Here is a 19,999-nt window from a genome sequence, read left to right on the forward strand (position 1 = left end):
GTCTTATGGTCGGTTCAGATTAAACTGAAACTTTTTGGCTTCAACGCTAAGTGGTACACGTGGCGTAAATCTAACATTACACATCAGCCAGGTAACACCATCCTTACTGTAAGTGTGGTGAAGGTAGCATCATGAGATTGTTACAAGATGCTCCCAACCACGTCAGCTTCTGAGATTTAAATGTTCTAACCCTCCAGAGTACTGATAGCTGGTGTGACCTCTTTAAGGGCTTAGGATGAACCCATTAATAGATAATCATGTCTTGGGTGCCAAGAATTAAGTAATTAAGGAACACCTGAACATATGATCAGTGCTCAGTTCTAAGCCTACCAGTGATATCGCCTAGCATCTGTTTAATGCTCTGATCCAATTTGCTACTGTGCCACAAACCTTGCTTGGGATACCCCAGCACTTGGGACCAAACCATCCTCATCAACGACTCCCATCACAGCTATGGGGATGCTTTGCGGCAGAAGGGTCTGGAAATCTGGTCAGGATTGGTGGGAAGATGAATGTCGCTAAGTACAGAAAGACCCTGAATAAAAACCCGCTAGCATCTGCCAGTAAGTTTAAACTGGGGAGGAGGTTTGTCTTTCAGCAAGAGAATGACCCAAAGCACTCTGCCAGAGTGGTTTGAGTGGCATCAAATGAAGGAAATTGATGCCCTTGAGTGGCCCAGTCCTGACCTTAACCCAGATGAACATCTCTGGCAAGACCTCAAGACTGCTGTCCACCGCCATTCACCAACTAATCTTGCACAGTTGAGCAATTTTGCAAGGAGGAATGGGCAAATCTTGCTCCATCACTATGTGCTAAGCTAATAGAGACTCATCCAAAAACACTTCTGTGAGGGATTCAAGTAAATACTGAGCAATGGAGGATGAATACTCTTGAACTGCTGACACTTCAGTTTTTAAATTATTAGTTTTTCTTGCTTTACAATTTTCCCTTTTTGGGCTCGTGTGAAAAAAGGAGCATGTGATTCACAAATAAAAATTGTCGGTTAAATTGCTGGAAAATCTCTGGTTATAACTCTCAATTTTGTGAACAAAGGTTTGGGGACTGTATACTTTCTCAAGGCACTGTAAGTGCAATTATGAAGATAGCACAGCAGCATCTTTACCTCCTTAAGAGTTTGCGAAGATTCAGCATGGCATCTAAAACTTTGACTAACTTCTACAGATGTGTTGTGGAGAGTATATTGTCTGGCTGTATCACAGCCTGGTATGGAAACACTAATGCTTTTGAGCAGAAAATCCTGCAAAATGTAATCAATATGATCCAGTTCATCACAGGTAAATCACACCCCACCATTGAGCACATCTTCATGGAGCATTGTTGGAAGAAAGCAGCTTCCATTTTCAGGAATCCCCACCAACCAGGCCATGCTCTTGTCTCCCTGCTGCCATCAGGAAGGTACAAGAGCATTTACTACCCCTCAACCATTAGCTCCTGAACAAGAGGTGATAACTTCACTCAACTTCACTTGTCCCATCCCTAAAATGTTCCCACAACCTATCGACTCACTTAATCAGAATCAGAATCAGGTTTAATTTCACCACCATGTATTGTGAAATTTGTTAACTTTGTGGGCAACAGTACAATGAAATACATGATAATAGAGAGAAAAAGAAAACTGTGAATTAAGACCATAATACCATAAGACATAGGAGCAGAATTAGGCCATTTGGCTCATCAAGTCTACTCTGCCATTTAATCATGGCTGATCCTTTATTCCCTTCCTCAACCCTACTCCCTAGCCTTCTCCCCATAACCTTTCATGCTGTGTCCAATCAAGAACCTATCATGCTCTTCCAAATGACCTGGCCTCCACAGCTGCATGTGGCAACAAATTCCACAAATCTGCCACCCTCTGGCTAAAGAAATGTCTCCGCATCTCTGTTTTAAATGGACACCCCTCTATTCTGAGGCTGTGTCTTCTACTCCTTGACTCCCCCACCATGGGAAACATCCTTTCCACATCTCCTCTGTCTAGGCCTTTAAATATTTGAAAAGTCTCAAAGAGTTCCCCCCCCTCCTCCTTCTGAATTCCATTAAGTACAGACACAAGGCTATCAAACATTTCTCGTATGATAACCTCTTCATTCTCAGAATCATCCTAATGAACCTCCTCTGGACCCTCTCCAATGCCAGCACATCTTTTCTTAGGTGAGGAGCCCAAAACTGTTCACAATACCAAGGTGAGGCCTCACCGTATTTTTGGATTTTCTCCCCATTTAGAATATAGTCTGCACGTTTATTTCTACAACTCCTGCCCATTACCGCTGTCCAGGGCCACAACATTCCTTCCAGGTGACACAACACTTCATCTGTGACCCTGTTGGGGTCGTCTATTGTATCCGGTGCTTCCACTGCAGCCTCCTCTACATTGGAAAGACCCTTCATAAATTGAGGGATCGCTTCATTGAGAACCTCAGCTCCAACTCATAGTCATAGTCATACTTTATTGATCCCGAGAGAAATTGATTTTCGTTACAGTTGCCCCAACCAAGAATAGAGTATAAATATAGCAATATAAAACCATAAATAATTAAATAGTAATATGTAATTATGCCAGGAAATAAGTCCAGGACCAGCCTATTGGCTCAGGGTGTCAGACCCTCCAAGGGTGGAGTTGTAAAGTTTGATGGCCACAGGCAGGAAACTGCCGAAAGTGAAATGTGCTGGTAGCCTACAATTTTAATTCCTATCCCCATTCCTGTTCCAACATGATGGTCCATGGGCTCCTCTTATGCCACGATGAAGCCACGCTCAGGGTGGAGGAGCAACACCCCATATTCCGTCTGGGTAGACTCCAACCTGATAGCATGAATATTGATTTCTCCTTCTAATAAAAAAACAATTCCTTCCCTCTCCCCTCTTCTACTACTCCTCTCTCTGGCCTACTACCTCTTCACTACCAGCCTATCACCTCCCCTGCTGCCCTTTCTCCTTCCCTTTCTCCTACAGTCCACTCTCCTCTCCTATCAGATTCCTTTTTCTCCAACCCTTTACCTTTCCCACCCACCTGACTTTACCTATCACCTTCTAGCTAGTCCTCCTTCCCCTCCCCCCACCTTTTTATTCTGGCATCCCCCTTCATTTCAGGTCCTAAAGAAGAGTCTCAACCTGAAACGTTGACTGTTTATTCATTTCCATGGATGCCTCATCACCTGCTGAGTTCCTCCAGCATTTTGTGTGTGTGTTGATCTAGATTTCCAGCATCTGCAGAAACTCTTGTCAAACTTTAGTTTTTGTTCCTTTATTTTAATTGTTTTACTCTACACATGTATCAAATTTTTGTTTAAGAGATTTAATAATATCAATTTGTCTCTAAATGTCAAGTTTGTGGTTTAACTCACTGTAAATGTTCCTTCTGCATTCGATGGGTAAGATTTCCTCTGGATTTATGCTGAACTGGTCTTGCCATTTCGTAAGATCTCATCAATGATGATAGAACTGGCTTCATGTCATAAAGGGGTCTCAAGAGATCTACTGACTAACCATGGAGGCAATTGTGGGCAGTTCATTATTAACAATAAATCCGAGCCATTAACAATCCAGTCCAATTAGAAAATAAATGAAAATCAGAATATTACTCATGCTGGAAATCTGAAATAAAATCAGAAAATGCTGAAAATGCTGACTCAACAGGTCAGGCTGCATCCATGGAAAAAGAAACAAATCTGAGTATTCCAGTTGTTCAGTTATTTCTGTTTCTCTTGGAGTGTGGCAGAACAAGAGATGAACTAATTGAGGTGTATAAAATCATGAGAGGTGTAGAAAGGGTAAAAGTACATGGTCTTTTTCCCTGGGTTGAGGAACCAAAAACTAGAGGGCATGTACTTATGGTGAGAGAGAAGAGTTTTAAACTGAACCTGAGGAAAAAACTTTTTACTCAGAGAGTGGGCAGCATATGGAATGAGTTGCCAGAGGAAGTGGCTGAGGTAGGTACATTAACAACATATGCTGTATGAGACATTTAGGCAGGTTCATGGATAAAAAAAGAAGTTTTTAGAAGGATATCGGCTAAATGTAGTGAAATGGGATTAGCTTAGATGTGAATCTTTATTGGCATAAACCAGTTGGGCCAAAGGGCCTGTTTTCATGCTGTATGACTCGATGACGCTTTTCATAGATCCACCTAACCTACTGAGAGTACCCATCATTTCTGTTCCCCAATATAACATACCCTAACAATCTATTACTTTACTCGATAAGGGCAAAGTAACTTTCAATGCTGTACTGAAACATGATAATGATTAATAATCTATCTGCTTCTAAATCACAGGAATATACCGTTCACTTTCTGAAATATTATGCCCATTCCTTAAACCAGCCAATGCTACTTCATCTATAATTTGGTGATAAACCTTCCTTTCATTTCCAACATGAAAGAACATCATTATCCCATTGAGTCTATAGAACATAGAACAGTGCAGCACAGAAACAGGCCCTTTGGCCCAAGATGTCTGAGCTGAACTAAATCTCCTTTGTCTCTATGTGATCAAAATCCCTTAATTTCCTGAACACCCATGTGCCTCTCCAAAAACCTCTTAAATGCTACCTTTGTATCTGCTTCTACCACTATCCTTGGCATAGTTATATCCTATATCATCTCTCAGATGGACTCAGGACAATTTGTAGTAGCAAATTAAGCTCTATATATTTTGGGGATATGGTTAGAAATGGATGTAACCATGGAAATGCATGCTTGCATGGGGAAAATGTACAAACTCCACACTCGAAGTCATTACCAAACTTGGGTCATTGGAGATACAGTATGAGGCAGCAGGATCAATGTCTGAGATACTATTAGCTATAATCGGTCAGATATCTTTATATTTAAATGTCATCATTTATATAAGGAATAGAGTCCAAGTAGTTCATTGCTACCAACTTCTTCAATCACCTTTTTAAAATACCCCTTGGACCTTTCCCATCAAACTGAAGTCCTTACTTGTGATAGTGACCTAATTGTTACCTTGTCCTTCATACTACAGGTTCTTTATAATGCCAGTGGCTTTCTTGCAAAGAATCGAGACACTTTGCCAGCAGATATTGTCCTACTTTTGAAGTCATCTGATAATAAAATTACTAGGGAGGTTGTAACACACCCACTTACAAAATCAGGTAAGACTTTGTGATTAAGGATTGCCAAAAACATTGTTTTTCTATTAAACATGAAGGACTTAGTCATTAGTTTATTACAGGGAATATTTAAATTTTTCACATTCCTATGTTTTTCAGTTCCATGTAACCAAATCAAAGGTGTCAAAGCAAACTGGTATTTTGTTTCATACAACTTGTCTGAAGTTGGTTTGAATTCTGTTTAGCTGTTTGTAGCAGCTGCTTGCTGCATTGTGAAGGAGGACTCAGGCCAAGATGTTGCATTTCTTCACCATGGGTTCTGTTGTTCATTTGCAGTATCCTTGTGCTTGTATTTCAGATCTCATTCATTTTTTATCTATAAGGTTGTGTGCTCCAAGAGCAATTTGGTCAGTTGTGTTACCTGCTGTGCTAATAGCTAATTTGCTTCCGTGCCTTAATCAGAATCAGAATCAGGTTTAATATCACCAGAAATGTTGTAAAGTTTGTCAACTTTGCAGCAGCAGAACAATGCAATACATGATAATATAGAAAAAAAACTGAATTACAGTTAGTATATATATATATATATATATATATATATATATATATATATATATATATATATATAAAAAATTAGGTGTGTATATTAAATAGTTAAAATAAGTATTAAAATAACAAATAAAAAAAAGTAGTGAGGTAGTGATCATGGATTCAATGTCCATTTAGATATCGGATGGCACAGGGGAGGAAGCTGCTCCTAAATTTCTGAGAGTGTGCTTCAGGCTTCTGTACCTCCCTCCTGACAGTAACAATGAGAAGCGGGAATGTCCTGGGTGGTGAGAGTCCTTAATGATGGACGCCGCTCCTTGAAGATGTCTTGGGTACCAAATAGGCTGGTATCCAAGATGGAGCCGACCAATTTTGCAACTCTCCGAAGCTTACTTCGATCCTGTGCAGTAACCGCCCCCCCACCCCCACCTCCTCCTGTCCCCCATACCAGATGGTGATGCAGCCAATCTGAATGCTCTCCACTGTACATCTATAGAAGTTTTCGAGTGTTTTAGGTGACAAGCCAAATCTCATTAAACTCCTAATGAAATATAGCCACTATCTTGCCTTGTTTATAGCTGAAATAATACAATTTCTGCAAGAAGTGGTTCTTAAATATCATATTACAATTTCACCTGAGCTTTGCTTTAAAACAGATCATTCTCTGGTAAATAACTTAAGCAAAAGACTTAGCTAAAATGACTTAGTTTATAAACTGTAAATGGAGGGCATTCATAACAAAACAGACATTGAATAAATATTAAGATCAAGAAGGTAGCAGGGAAAAGATAGATCCACTCAAGGCCAAAGGAGGCAATTTATGCCTGGAATCAGAGAGAGTGGGTGAGGTGCTAAATGAGAGCTTTGCATCAGTATTCATCAAGGAAAAGGACATAGATGATGGTGAGGTCAGGAAGGAGTATGTTGATATTCCAGGGCATGTTGATATTAAGAAGGAAGAAGAGTTGGGAGTCTTATGAAAACCATTAAGATGCATATGCCCCTAGGAATCTGACCCCGAATAATGAGGGAGACACGGGGGAAGATTGCTTGGGTCTTGATACTTTGTGCCCTTTGTCTCCTCTGTAGCTGCAAACCAAGTCCCAGATGACTGGAGAATAGACGGTGTTGTTCCTTTGTTTGAAAAGTGTAATAGCGACAGTCCAAGAAAATATTGACCAATAAGCCTTAAATTAGTTGTAGGGAAATTATTGGAGAAGGTTCTTAGGGGCCAGAGTTTCTCATTTTTAGAAAAGCCTAGACTTAATATGGGTAAGCAGAATGGCTTTGAGGAGATAGGGAAGGATAGGAATTTTGGATAGGAAAAGTTTAGAGGACCTAGAGAAATATGACCAAATATGGGCAAATTGACTAACTTAAAAGGGATTCTTGGTTGACAGGGAGCACCTGGGCTGAATGGCCTGTTTCACATCTATGTGACTCTATGATAAGGAGGATTGATAAGGGTAGGTAGTGGGTATTGTATTCATGGACAATATGGGATTTCGAGTCAAGATGATGCCAAGCTACAGTTTCCATCAAGGTTGTGGCTCAGTTTATTTGTTTTTTTTTTAGATTTGTAGGAATGGTTTTGGGGAGAGAGAGTGGAGTAAGGGATCAGTTTGGGGTTTTTAGGGACTGGATGAGGGGCCTAGTCCTTAGAGTCTAGGCCTTTGTTCCGTACTCCGTGTTTGAAGATCAGCAACAACGTGCACAAAGGATGTACGTGGATAGATTTCAGGGTGACAAGCGCTGTGAATGAAGACCAGTGAGATGAAGACTTGTGCCCCACTACTCCAGGTGAACAAGTATTCCATGGGATCAGTGCGTGCACAGAGGAAACACAAAGATCAGTAACGCCACAGATATACATTGGCAAGACCACAGCTTGAGGACTTTAGCTTGGGTCCCGTCATCATAGAGTCCAGAGATTGAGGCCTGGAGTTCAGGGTCCTGTTGTCAGCAAATCCAGAGATTGAGGCCTGGAGTTCAGGGTCCTGTTGTCAGCAAATCCAGAGATTGAGGCCTGGAGTTTGGAGTCCCATCACTGGCAATCAAAGCCATTCAAAGGTCAATCAGAAATCCAAAGGTTAAGGCCCAATGGCCAAAGTCCCAGATCCGCGAGTCCACTGGAGAAGTTGGATGCTCGATGTCTGTGAGTCCATTGCAGGCTGGAGGCCCTGAAATGGCCTGTCCTTGACTTCAGCAGTTGGGACTTGGAGTAGAAAAGTTGGGAAGTCATGTTGCAGCAGTATAAAACTTTAGTGAGATCATATTTGATGTATTGTGTTCAGTTCTGGTCACTGCATTACAGAAAGCATGTGGAGGATTTGGAAAAGGTGCTGAAACGGTTCACTAGGATGTTGCCTAGATTGGAGAATATTAGTTATAAGGAGAGGTTGGACAAGCTCGGATTGTTTTCTCTGGACTGTTGGAGACTGGACCTGATAGAAGTATGTAAAATTATGAGAGACAGAGCTAAGCTTGATAGTCAGAGATTCCGCCCCCCCCCCCCAGGATGAAAATGTCAAATACTAGAAGGGCTAAGTTTAAAGTGTATGGGAAGAAAGCTTAAAGGAGAATCAAGGGATAAAGCTCCTTGCACTGAGTTTGGTAGACCTCTGAAACGTACCACCAGAAGCCATTACAATCATAATGTTTAAGAGAAAATTAGACCAACACATGGACAGCAAATGGGGGGGGGGGGGGGGATGTAGATGACTTATCCCTTTGTTCAGTGGCCAGCACAGTCATGGTGGGTTGAAAGGCCTGCTCCTGTACAGTAGTGTTCCTCGTTCAAGAAAATGGTAGAATGCCCATCTTCAAATTAAAATTGCTGTTCTTCCTCTCCATGCCTTGTAGTGCATCAGGCAGCAACCTTGCTCTTTGTTTTTTACATGGTCAAGTTGCGAGCTTGATGCTCAATGCAGCATGGATGGAAAGTGTACAAATTAAAATGGAAAATATAATTTTGCAATTTGTTTGTAAATTCATTATTAGAACAATCACGTAGAGTCAGTTAAGCAGTGGTGCTTCCTCACAAGTTATGAGCAACCGATCAGATATACGGAAAATCAAAATAAAGTGCAGATGCCTGAAATCTGAAATGAAAACAGAAAAATATTGCTCTAAATACTCAGCAGGTCAGGCCAGATCTATAGGAAGAGAAACAGAGTTAATGCTTCTGGCTGAAGATCATCCATCAGATCTGGTAAGGAGGGAAAAGCAGCTTGCTCGGCTGCAGGAAGAGTGGGGAAGGGAAGTTAAAGCTAATCTGACCACGGGGATAAACTGTAAACCAGGTTATCTTGTAGATGTGGCTGTGGAAGTAAGTATTATCAAAGATAAGAAGGGAAGCAGAAACCACTGAGAGAGAATGATAGGAATGGCATTAGAATGGGAAGGGTCCCTATCAATCCTTACCATGTTTTATGGATGTATCATGGCTTGGTATGGCAACTGCACTGCCCGTGACCACAGGAAACATTGGAGTTATGGACAGAGCTCAGCATATCACGGAAACTATCTGCCCCTTCATGGTCTCCATCTGTAAAGCAGCCTGCATAATCAAAGACGCCCACCTACCTCTGTCATTCTCTCTTTTCTCCTCTCCCATCATGCAAAAGAATACACAAGCCTAAAAGCCCTTATCACCAGGTTGAAGGACAGCTTCTACCTCGCTGTTATAAGACTATTGAATAGCTTCCTAGTCTGCTTTGCACTGTACATCCATACATGTGACAATAATAAATTAATTCTAATGTACCACTGTCTGGTCTTTGGCCAACATCCTGGAAAGGCAGTGGAAACAAATGCACTTTCCATTTGATGACATACATGATGTCCCCAGAGCTGGTAGATACCTGCAATTGGAAATCAGAGTCACAAACACAATTGTCAAACATAACAACAGACAATGGTTCATGCTTCAGGTAAAGGGGAAAAAAGTATTAACCTTTCAGAGCAATAAACAAAGATCACTAATGTCGAGTGTTAACTGATTAACTCTGCACAGATGCTACCTGACCTACTGACTGGATTCAGTGCTCCCTTTTTTTAACTTAAGATTTTCAGCACCTGCAAGGTTTTGCATTCATTATTACCAAGTCATTACACATGCAAATGTTTACAGCTGTGCAGCTGTCTTTGGCTAACTAGTGGACCACACTGAAAACCATCTCTACATATTAAAGAACCATCCTGGGGATTCTTGGCTTCACAACAAACAGTCCATATGAGTGGAAACAGTGATGGCATCAACATTTATAACATAGATTATGTCACTGACTATGAATGATTTTATACCAGGATTGTACACAATCTGGTTTACTTAGCTTAAACAAATTCCTTTTAGTCTCTAGATATCTTGGACCTATCCACAACTGTTTTAAAACTGTGGACTGTCTGACTATGGATTACCTACTTAATATCCTAAATTCACACCTCATTGCCTGCTTGGTCACTGAGGAAATTAATACTTATCTCCAGAAACTAAGAGGATAATCAATATCTTTTCACAAAGTGTATATTTAAAAGTCTCAAGATTATCTTAGAGTGCACTCCTGTCTTCTTTTTCCCCCTAAAGCATTTTATAATCTTGTTCTGATGAAACATTTTTAATTTTTATATTCCTTCTGGACTGTTTCACAAAGGTCAAGTGTTTATTTGCTAAGTCAAAGAATGAGAATCATTTTCACTTACTTATTCATTACATGTCTGTTAAACTCAGGAAATTTCTATCTCCCAGATTAGCCATTTTCCAAATGGTATTTTCAATTTATATTACTCCAATAATGCTACTAAAAAGGGAAATAAATTTATAAGGTAGTTCAAGCTTGTAAGGTAAAAATAAATATCATGCATTAAAAATATTTTTAGAAGTAACTTTTACCTTCTATTCTCTTTACATAAGGTTCTCCTTTCTGTTACTTCCAGACGTACTCGAATGGGTTGGTTACCTAACAGTGGATTCTTTTTTCTACATATTAATTGTGGTCAATGATGAGACCTAAAATCTAGACTTTGCTTTCATGAATGTTTTCATGTCATTTTTAATTCTGTTACTCTTCTGCTATGGTGTACTGCTTGTGTATCTGACATATCCCAGTAACTGAAAGTCAATAATTTCTTTACTTACAAAGCAGAATCATCCTGCAGGTGGGAAGTCACCTAGTGGCATTTACAGGAGGTTTGGTGACTAAAATATCTCAAATCCTATGAATGAAGTTTTCCCTTGTGTAAAAAAAATGCAATCATGGTCTAATTATTTGTGTGATCACATCCGATTGCTTTAAGATCAAGCTGATGTAATCAACAGCGAAGTCAGCAGTGAGTGAGTGAATTCTGAAGGAAAGATGAAAGGAGAATAAAATAGATTATGGTATGATTAGTGTAAAAATTGGCATTTAATGATCAGCTTGGACTCAGTTGCCAAAGTACCTATTTCCATAGTACCTCTTTCTATAACTCTATGACTCCATGTGCCGCTGGATTGGAACTAAGAGCTGGGGAATGAGATAAGATTAATCTTATTTTGAGTTTACTGCAAAGTTACAGGCCCTTCTGGCCCAATGAGACCCTGCCACCCAATTACACCCATATGACCAGTTAATCTTCTAATCTGTACGTGTTTGGAATGTGAGAGAAAACCAAATCACCTAGAGGAAACCACATGTGATTGTGGCAAGAATACATAAACTTCTTAAAGGCAGTGATGGGAATTGAACTCAGGTCACTGGTGTTGTAATAGTGCTATGCTACCCTTAACGAGTACTTGATCTTGGCAATGACACAAAGGGACAAACTGCCCCTCCTGTGCCATGAATATCAATGGTGTGCATTTTGTCATTGCCTTCAAACAGGATTAGAGCAATCTATATCTGGAGGGCCAATAAGCATAAAGTGTCATGCTCCTGAATCAGCCTCATGCAAGGTATACCTTCTTCCAGGGTTAGGGGTTCTGCAGGACCAAGAACACAAAGGAAATCAGAAAGATCTAGGCTTGGGCTGGGTCCAAGTGGCTCGAAGGGAGAGAGTCCTGAGCTGGGATGGAGTGTCAAAACTTGGACAGGGCTTGTTCAGAGCCTCAGGATGGAGACTGCCAATGATTGTTGGGGTGAGAGGAGACAATCACTCACCAATAGGAGGTATTTAGTTTAGAGGGATTGGGTATTGGTGGTAGCCTGGCCCAGCTATAGAAAACTATTTTGTTCATACATTACACTCACTTGTCTTCTTGGAACCAATAAAATTAGAGTAGAAGCAAGTCATCCCCAGTCCTAAGCGACTGAATAAAAAGAAGAATTTTTGAGCATGATTCCAAAATAGTTTTCTTCACCATTCCTTGACATTTGGCTCCCAGTATCATGGTTCTATTTATCACTGATCTCAAATCATTCCTTCTCAAATCTCCCCTGTCTCTAACTTTGTGAGAGCCACTTTGTTATTACAATATTTATCCATGTTTTGTCAGCTCAGAGAAATTTTTTCTTGCCTAAGGCATCCTTCATTTCCCAGTAAATTCAACTTCATAACTGATAGGGTAAGCACAGTGCTGAAGCAGTTAGTTTTTGTTACCTCAACCCCAGAAACCCGGTTTCAATTCTGAACTTCGGTACTGTCTGTGTGCAGTTTGTACACTCCCCCTGTGTGTCAGACCTGCATAGGCAGGCACCTTCCAGTCTCCATACAGCTAACAGGAGTCACCTGCCACTCATTTCCAAATTGTCACCTGCAGCCTATTTAAACCCAGTTCTCATTCACAGTCCTTGTTCACACATTGTACCATCCAGCCTCAACCAGTTGCTCCTAGCCTTCAGTTACCTTGTTGTCTGTGGTGTTTCTTTTTCATTTTGTGGCTTTTCTTGTCTTGTTATTTTTTCAGTCTGCTATTGAAGATATCACTCTTCATCAAGTTGTCTTCACTGCTCTCCTTTTGGATCAAGCCTCCTCTACATTTCCTGACACTGTAGCTGTATGGGTTTCTACTGGATGGTCTAGCCTTCTTCCAAATCCCAATGATAAGTTGGGAGATTAACTGGCTCCTGTGCAATACCCATAGTGTTTGTATGTGATGGGATAAAGGACCTATTTCTGTGCTGTACAAAACTTTCACTCAGACAGAATCTGGTAAAATTGAAATAAATATTAGAAAGAATAAAAGAATAGGGTACCTAGGGACAAGGAAATAACAAGAGTGGGAAATAGACCGAGGGATTGCCAGGAACTGGCATGGACCTGACAGGCCAAATGGCCTAACTACTTGTCCTAATATATAAGTGCAGTTTGCTGCTCTAAATAGCATCATGCCCTGATCACCCTGCATTCTCTGCATGTTAATATACAGTAACCATTGTCCCAAAAGTAATGCAAATTTAATACGACACGTTCTCCAGACAAACTACTTCCTTCATAGCCTCATCTCTGGACATCTCTGAGGCCTCCCTTAGCTCTAAAACAAGCTGAGTACTATTTTGTGGGAGGAATTAAATGATGGTGCAAGTGAAGTTGAGTGAAGTTATCCCCTTTGGATCAGGAGCTTGATGATTGAGGGAGGATAATCTGTTCCTGAACTTGGTGGTGAGAGTCCTGAGGCTCCTGTATCTTCTTCTTAATGGCAGCGGTGGAGAAGACAGCATTTGATGGGTGGTGGGGGCCCCTGATGATGGATGCTGCTTTCCTGCAACTTCACTACTCAACTTCGTTTGCCCCATCATTGAAATGTTCCTGCAACGTATGGACTCACTTTCAAGGACTCTTCATCTCATGCTGTCGATATTTATTGCTTATTTATTTATTATTATTATTTATTTTCTTTGTATTTGCACAGTTTATTGTCATTTGCACACTGTTGGTATGTAAGGTGGTGTGGTCTTTCTTTGATTTTCTTATGGTTATTATTCTATTATGGATTTACTAGGTGTGCCCACAAGAGAATGAATCACAGGGATGTACATGGTGAGTGAGGCCTCTGTCAGTCAGGGTTCACCATGGATGATGCATCCTAGCTGTCTGAACAATATGGAGAGCAAGCTGTTACCCATGTCGTAAGCTCCCCCTCTCCACACAGCAGAGGAACCCAAAGGAAGGGCAGAGACTGATACAGTTTGGTACCAGCAGTGTTGCAAGAGTTGCCAGTCAGCATTGAACTCAATGTAGGACTGCCTTAGGGCAGGGGTCCCCAACCTTTTTAGCACTGCGGACCAGTCTAACATTGACAATATTCTTGCGGACCGGCCGACCAAGCTGGGGGTTGTTCAAGTAGGGTTAAACTCACCTCAACATGTCTTTTACAGTTAGGGTCGCCAACTTTCTCACTCCCAAATAAAGGACAAAAGTAGCAGTCAAATCCCGGGACACTTTACCCCAGGAAAGACTACAATGACCATGAAGCCTTGCGCGGGCACATGTGTGCGCATGCGTGATGTGCACATGTGATGTGCGTATGCACATACGTGCCGATTTTCCCCACAAATTGGTTTTGGCTTAATCTTCCCAACTGTACTGTACATACATTATTTGTACATTATATAGGCTGTGTATTTGTCATATCATTCCTGCTTTTACTATATGTTAGTGTTATTTATTTTCAGTTTTATGTGTTATTTGGTATGATTTGTTAGGTTATTTTTTGGGTCTGGGAACGCTCAAAAATTTTTCCCATATAAATTAATGGTAATTGCTTCTTTGCTTCACGCCATTTTGGCATGAAAGGTTTCATAGGAACGCTCTACCTTAGCGGGGGAAATACAGGACAAAGGCGGTCCCATATGGGACAAACCAATTTAGCCCAATATACGGGATATCCCGGCAAATAGAGGACAGTTGGCAATCCTATGTTCAAGTTCGACAGTGCGTGACAGGGAATGAGGAAAAGGTGCAGCTGACTCATATTGTTTCCTCGCGGCCCGGTGGCACATGCTTTGCAGCTCGGTGGTTGGGGACCACTGCCTTAGGGACTCCAGCTCCGGATTTTTCCCTCGGGGTTTGCTCCAGAAGTCTTCCCCACAAGGCAGCAGAGGTTTGAGGTCAGTGACTTCCTTCTTCTAGATGAACTGCCAAACACAGCTGATGAGCACCATCTTGTCCATGCAGATGTGCTCAATGGTGGGAAGGGCTTTACCTGTGATGAACTGGGCCATATCTACACCTTTGTGTAGGCGTTTACATTCATGGGCATTGGTGTTTCCATACCAGGCTGTGATACAGCCAGTCAATATACTCCCCACTATACATCTATAGAATTTGTCAGTGTTTCAGATGTCATGCCGAATCTTCACAAACTCCTCATGAAGTAGAGGTGCTGCTGTGCTTCCTTTGTAATTGCAATTATGTGCTAGGCGCAGAATATTCCTTCAATATCGTGAGATTACCTGTCTCCAGCGTCCCAGTTGCAGTGTGATCTAGATGCCAACAGTCCTCTAGGTTTAAAAACAAGTTTTCCTCAGATTCCCCACTTCATCTCATACCTGTTATGTAAACCTTTCCCTTCTCAGAGAAGTTCCTCTACCTTACTTATGTCCTTCACCTCTAACAATTCCCAAATCAGCCTCCTCCACTTGAAACAAAGCAAACCTAATCTATCCAATCTCTGTTCATAACTGAAATGTCCTTCTCCAGTGCAATATAATCTTCCTATAGTATAATGAGCAGAATGGGAGAGGTAATTGCCTGGTTCTAGTCACTGCTCCATCTCTTCACTGCAACTTAAAACTAACTTATTTTTCTGTTTCCCAGTTCTGATGAAGGGCCTCCAACCAAAACATTAATTCTGTGTCTCTTTCCACAGATGCTGCCTTACTTGCTGAGTATTTCCAGCGTTCAGCCTTGTATTAGAATTTCAGCATTTCCGCAGTTTTAGTTTAATTTTACTTCCAATATGCATAAAATAAAGACAAATACTTGTACAGAATAAACAACTTAAATGGTTTCAGGAAAGTTACAAAATGCTTTACAGTGCATGAAGCACCTTAGATGTTCCTCCACATTTGTCAAGTGAGAATTACGGGAATGCGTACAAAAAATTCAGATACTGAACAAAGCGATGCTGAAGAGAAAAGCTACTTTAGTTTAGCTGCTTGAGCAATAGTCAGACACAATGTGACTAATCCACTGCTTTCCATTTTCACTCTGATCCCCTCTGTAACAAGTGACAAAATCAGTAAAAATAGAGCTATAGAATAATACAGCACAGAAACGGATGGTTTAGCCCACTGACTTTACACTGATCATCTGACATCCCATCCCACTCGAATCCTATTTTGGTTTCCCTGTATTCCTATCCACTCTTCCTCAATTCTGCCATGCCCCTGCACCTAGAGGCAATTTATGGTGTCCATTTAATCTACCACCGGCTATAGCAGTCAGCGTGCAAACACCAAGCTCAGAAGTACCGATTAGGATTGAATGCATTTTACTGGAAATATGAGACAGCTACATCACTGTGCTTGGAGAAACATGGATCAATAAATCAATAAATCAGTCCAGTAGGTATTTCTAAAGGATGACTGATGGTAGATTAGTCTTATATTGTCCATTGAAAAAAAAACAGAAGATATTCAAATGCAACAGTTGATACTTAATTGGAGTGGACTTGGATCCATTCCAATTTGCCTACTGTCATCACAGGTCAACAGTACATTCCATTTCATTGGCTCTTCACTCAGCCCTGGAACATCTGGACAGTGAAGATTCATGCATCAGGGTGTTCTTCATTGACTACAGCTCTGCAATCAACACTATCATTCCCTCAAAGCTAATCAATAAGATACAAGACCTAAGCCTCAATTCCTCCTTGTGCAGCTGGATCGTGGATTTCCTCACTTGCAGACCCCAGTCAGATTGGAATGGCAAGATCTTCTCACAATTTCCATCAGCATAGGTGCATCAGAAGGCTGTGTGTTTAGCCGTCCGCTCTACTCGCTTTACACTTATAACTGTCTGGCTAAGCACAGCTCCAATGCCATATTTAAGTTTGTTGATAACACAACTGTTGTGGCCAAGTCGAAGGTGGTGATGAATCAGTACATAGGAGGGAGATTGAAAATCTGGCTGAGTGGTGTCACAACAATAACCTCTTACTCAATGCCAGCAAAACCTTAAAGCTGATTATTAACCACAGGAGGAGAAAATCAGAGATGCATGAGTCAGTTCTGAGTCAGTTCTGATCAGGGGACCAGAGGTGGAGAGGATCAATGACTTTAAATTCCTAAGTGTTATTATTTCAAAGGATCTGCCTGGTAAGTGCCGTTACAAAGAAGGCACAGCAGCACCTTTACTTTCTTAGGAGTTCACAAAGATTCAGCATGTCATATACAACTTTGACAAACTCCTATAGATGCATGGTGGAGAGTATAGTGACTGGTTGCATCACCAATGTATGGAAACACCAATGTCTTTGAATGGAGACATCTGCAAAAGGCAGTGGATACTGCCCAGTCTATCACAGGCAAATCCCTTCCCTCCATTGAGCATATCTACAAGGAATTCTGTTGCAGAAAAACAGCATCCACCATTAAGGACCCCCACCATCCAGGCCATGCTCTTTTCTTGTTACTGCCATCGGGGAGGAGGAACAGGAACATTAGGTCCCACAACACCAAGTTCAGGAACAGTTATTATTCCTTCAACCATTAGGCTCCTGAGCAAGCATGGATAACTTCACTCACCTCGACAGTCCAAATCCTATGGACTCTTCAAGAACTCTATAACTCATGTTCTCAATTACTTATTTATCTATAATTATGATTTTGTTTTTCTTTTTACGTTTGCACAGCTTGTTTTCTTTTGCATGTTGCACATTTTGTTTGTCCGTCTTTCTTTGTATGTAGATTTTCATTGATTCGACTGTGTATTTCCTATAAGTGACTACAAGAAAATCTCAGGATAGTATATAGTGACCAACATGGACTTAAGTAATAAATTTATTTTGAACTTTGGACCTCGGAGTTGCAAATTAATAAAATGTTAATAATAAATCCATGACAAGTATATGTGGATTTTCGGGGAGTTTGGTAACTTTGGGAAAGAGCTCAAAGTCCACTCTCCATCATTGTGAAGCATCTCAGGAGTAGAGATTGTAGTGAATGGTATACTGTACATAATTCATTCAGAGGGAACAATAATGTTTTGTAAGACAGAAGAATAAAATATAGCACATTTTAAAGCAGGTGCATGTTGTGCAAAAGTCTTTAAAGATGGTGACATCGCTGATTAACTGGACTCTGAAAACTCATACTCATTCCACAGGCCACTGCTGGTGTACAGGAACACAAAAACATAAAAGGAGTAGGGCACCGGGCCCCTCAAGCCTGCCCCACCATTCCATATAATCAACCTTAGAGCTCAACTCCTCCTTTCTGCTAGATCCCTGCAGCCCTCAATTCCAAATCTTTCAGCAAATTTCCTTCCCCTATTTCAAATATTCTCAGCAAACACGTTGAGGCAGAAAATAATAGAAATTTGCGACTATTTCTCAGAGCAAATCTTGAACTAAAATGACCATCTCCTTATCTCGAGACTATGCTCCCTCATTTAAAAGGCTCCCACCAATAAAATCATCTCAACATGATCCTGTTATATCCTCTGAGAACCTTTTTTGTTTAACCCCTCAGTTTTCTTAAACTGTAAAGAATAGAGACACAACCATTGTAGCATCTCTTGTTAGGACAACCCTCTTATCCCAGAAATTGGTCTGGTGATTCTCCTTCGGACTACCTCTGAGATTTAACAGAGAGGGGAATTAAATCCATCAGCTGATTTGACAGGAGGATTTTGCTGGTGGTTTCCTATGGAATAATGTTTGTTTACACTGCTCAGTGAGGTGATGAAAATGGTGAACAACTCTATGATAATGACATATTCAGGGGAGGATTGAAGTTTTTTTTACACAAATATAGTTAATCTACATAATTGTTTTCTGAAAAATATTGTTAGTTGAGAATCCATCATTTTTAAACATAATTCCCATATTTTATCAGTTATGTTGGGGTTGATGTTGTTAAATAATTTGATAGGCAAATGGGGAACAGAACAGATGTACACTAAAGGAGAAATATGGACAAATATTGAAGGGAAACCAAGTTGATCCAGCAAATGTGAACATGATAAGAGGTATGCGTAAAATGCAAGGCTAAATTGCATCTATTTAATTCAAAAGGTCCTACTAAAAAGCAGATAATCATTGTTAAGCGCTGGGCTTATTTTGTTGTTGAAATTAGAGACGTGTTTGACGGGCATGACAATTCAAAGTTTCAGGGTGCAGCTGCCCCCAATGCTCTTTTTGTGAATCGTTCACTCCTCATGTCATCTCTGATCCTCCTGTTTCAACTGATCACCTACCCATGGGAAATCTTTCCTTTATTTATTCTATCTAAGCCTCTCATCATTTTAAACACCTCTATCAAATCTCTTTTTTTGCTATATTTGGAAGAACCTCAGTTTCATCAGTTAGATGCGAAATGGCAGCCCCAGTGCAAGTTAAAATTAGTTTCATTAACTAAAACCAGATTCTTTTGTTTTATTCTAGGACATCTGACTCGCTCTAAGAGCAAAGGTGCAACAGTTCCCCGAGTTCGAACTCCTCAGCGCTCAGTGAACCATTCAAAGGTAGATGTCTGGAGCATACGATGTTGAATTACATTTTCCTTTATAAATGCTGACTAGCATTGCCCTCTGCTACTTAGACCACTTATTTACCTGCCAAATTTTGAGATACCTGTGAGAGAGAAGTCAACTTGGCAGAAGGCAAATGATTTGCTATGTCAGAAATATTCTCACTGGCTGAGTCTGGTGAATGAAGTTGGATTATACCAGTTCTTGGGTGCCAAATGGAATTTGCACTTAAAATTCATGTCCTTTACTCAAAAAGATTGGAGTTTCCTAATTTCTATCGTACCTCGATTACTCTGCCATTGAAGATCTTGAAGATGGTATTTGAATGATGTTTTTGTGTTGGTTTAATTATATCATAATTTGGTTTTGCATTTGCTCCATCTCCCCTGGTTGAGGGTGTGACAAGTGATATTATTTTAGAGGTTATAAGTAGTATTAATGATCAGCAGAAATACAACACCTGAAAATAGATTGACCTTAAATATTAAGACGTGCAGATTCTCTGTAATTTCAAATGATCGGAATACTGATTACAGTATTTAGAATAAGATAAATATTTAGAAAAACATTTACATGTTACTTGTCCTGTAGTAGAGGACTTTCCAATAATGATTTTGGATTGGATGTGATGAAACCTTTGACTTTTAGTGCCACCAAAAAAAATTACTTCTGTCATGTGATTATGATTCTTATGAACTAAAACCAAATTATATAAATGTACAACTATGATAATTTAAAGAAAATTATT

General features: G+C 40.4%; 1 protein-coding gene across 1 annotated transcript in view; it reads left to right on the forward strand.

The window, feature by feature from the left end:
* Positions 1–19,999, forward strand: part of myo3a (myosin IIIA) — a 391,513-nt gene that overhangs the window by 225,822 nt on the left and 145,692 nt on the right. Inside the window, exons 21-22 of the mRNA XM_072254428.1 lie at positions 5,004–5,133; positions 19,166–19,258. Of these exons, the coding sequence (XP_072110529.1) occupies positions 5,004–5,133; positions 19,166–19,258 (223 nt within the window). The remainder of the gene's footprint in view (positions 1–5,003; positions 5,134–19,165; positions 19,259–19,999) is intronic.

Source organism: Mobula birostris, chromosome 3 (assembly GCF_030028105.1).
Source record: "Mobula birostris isolate sMobBir1 chromosome 3, sMobBir1.hap1, whole genome shotgun sequence".
Taxonomy (NCBI): Eukaryota; Metazoa; Chordata; class Chondrichthyes; order Myliobatiformes; family Myliobatidae; genus Mobula; species Mobula birostris.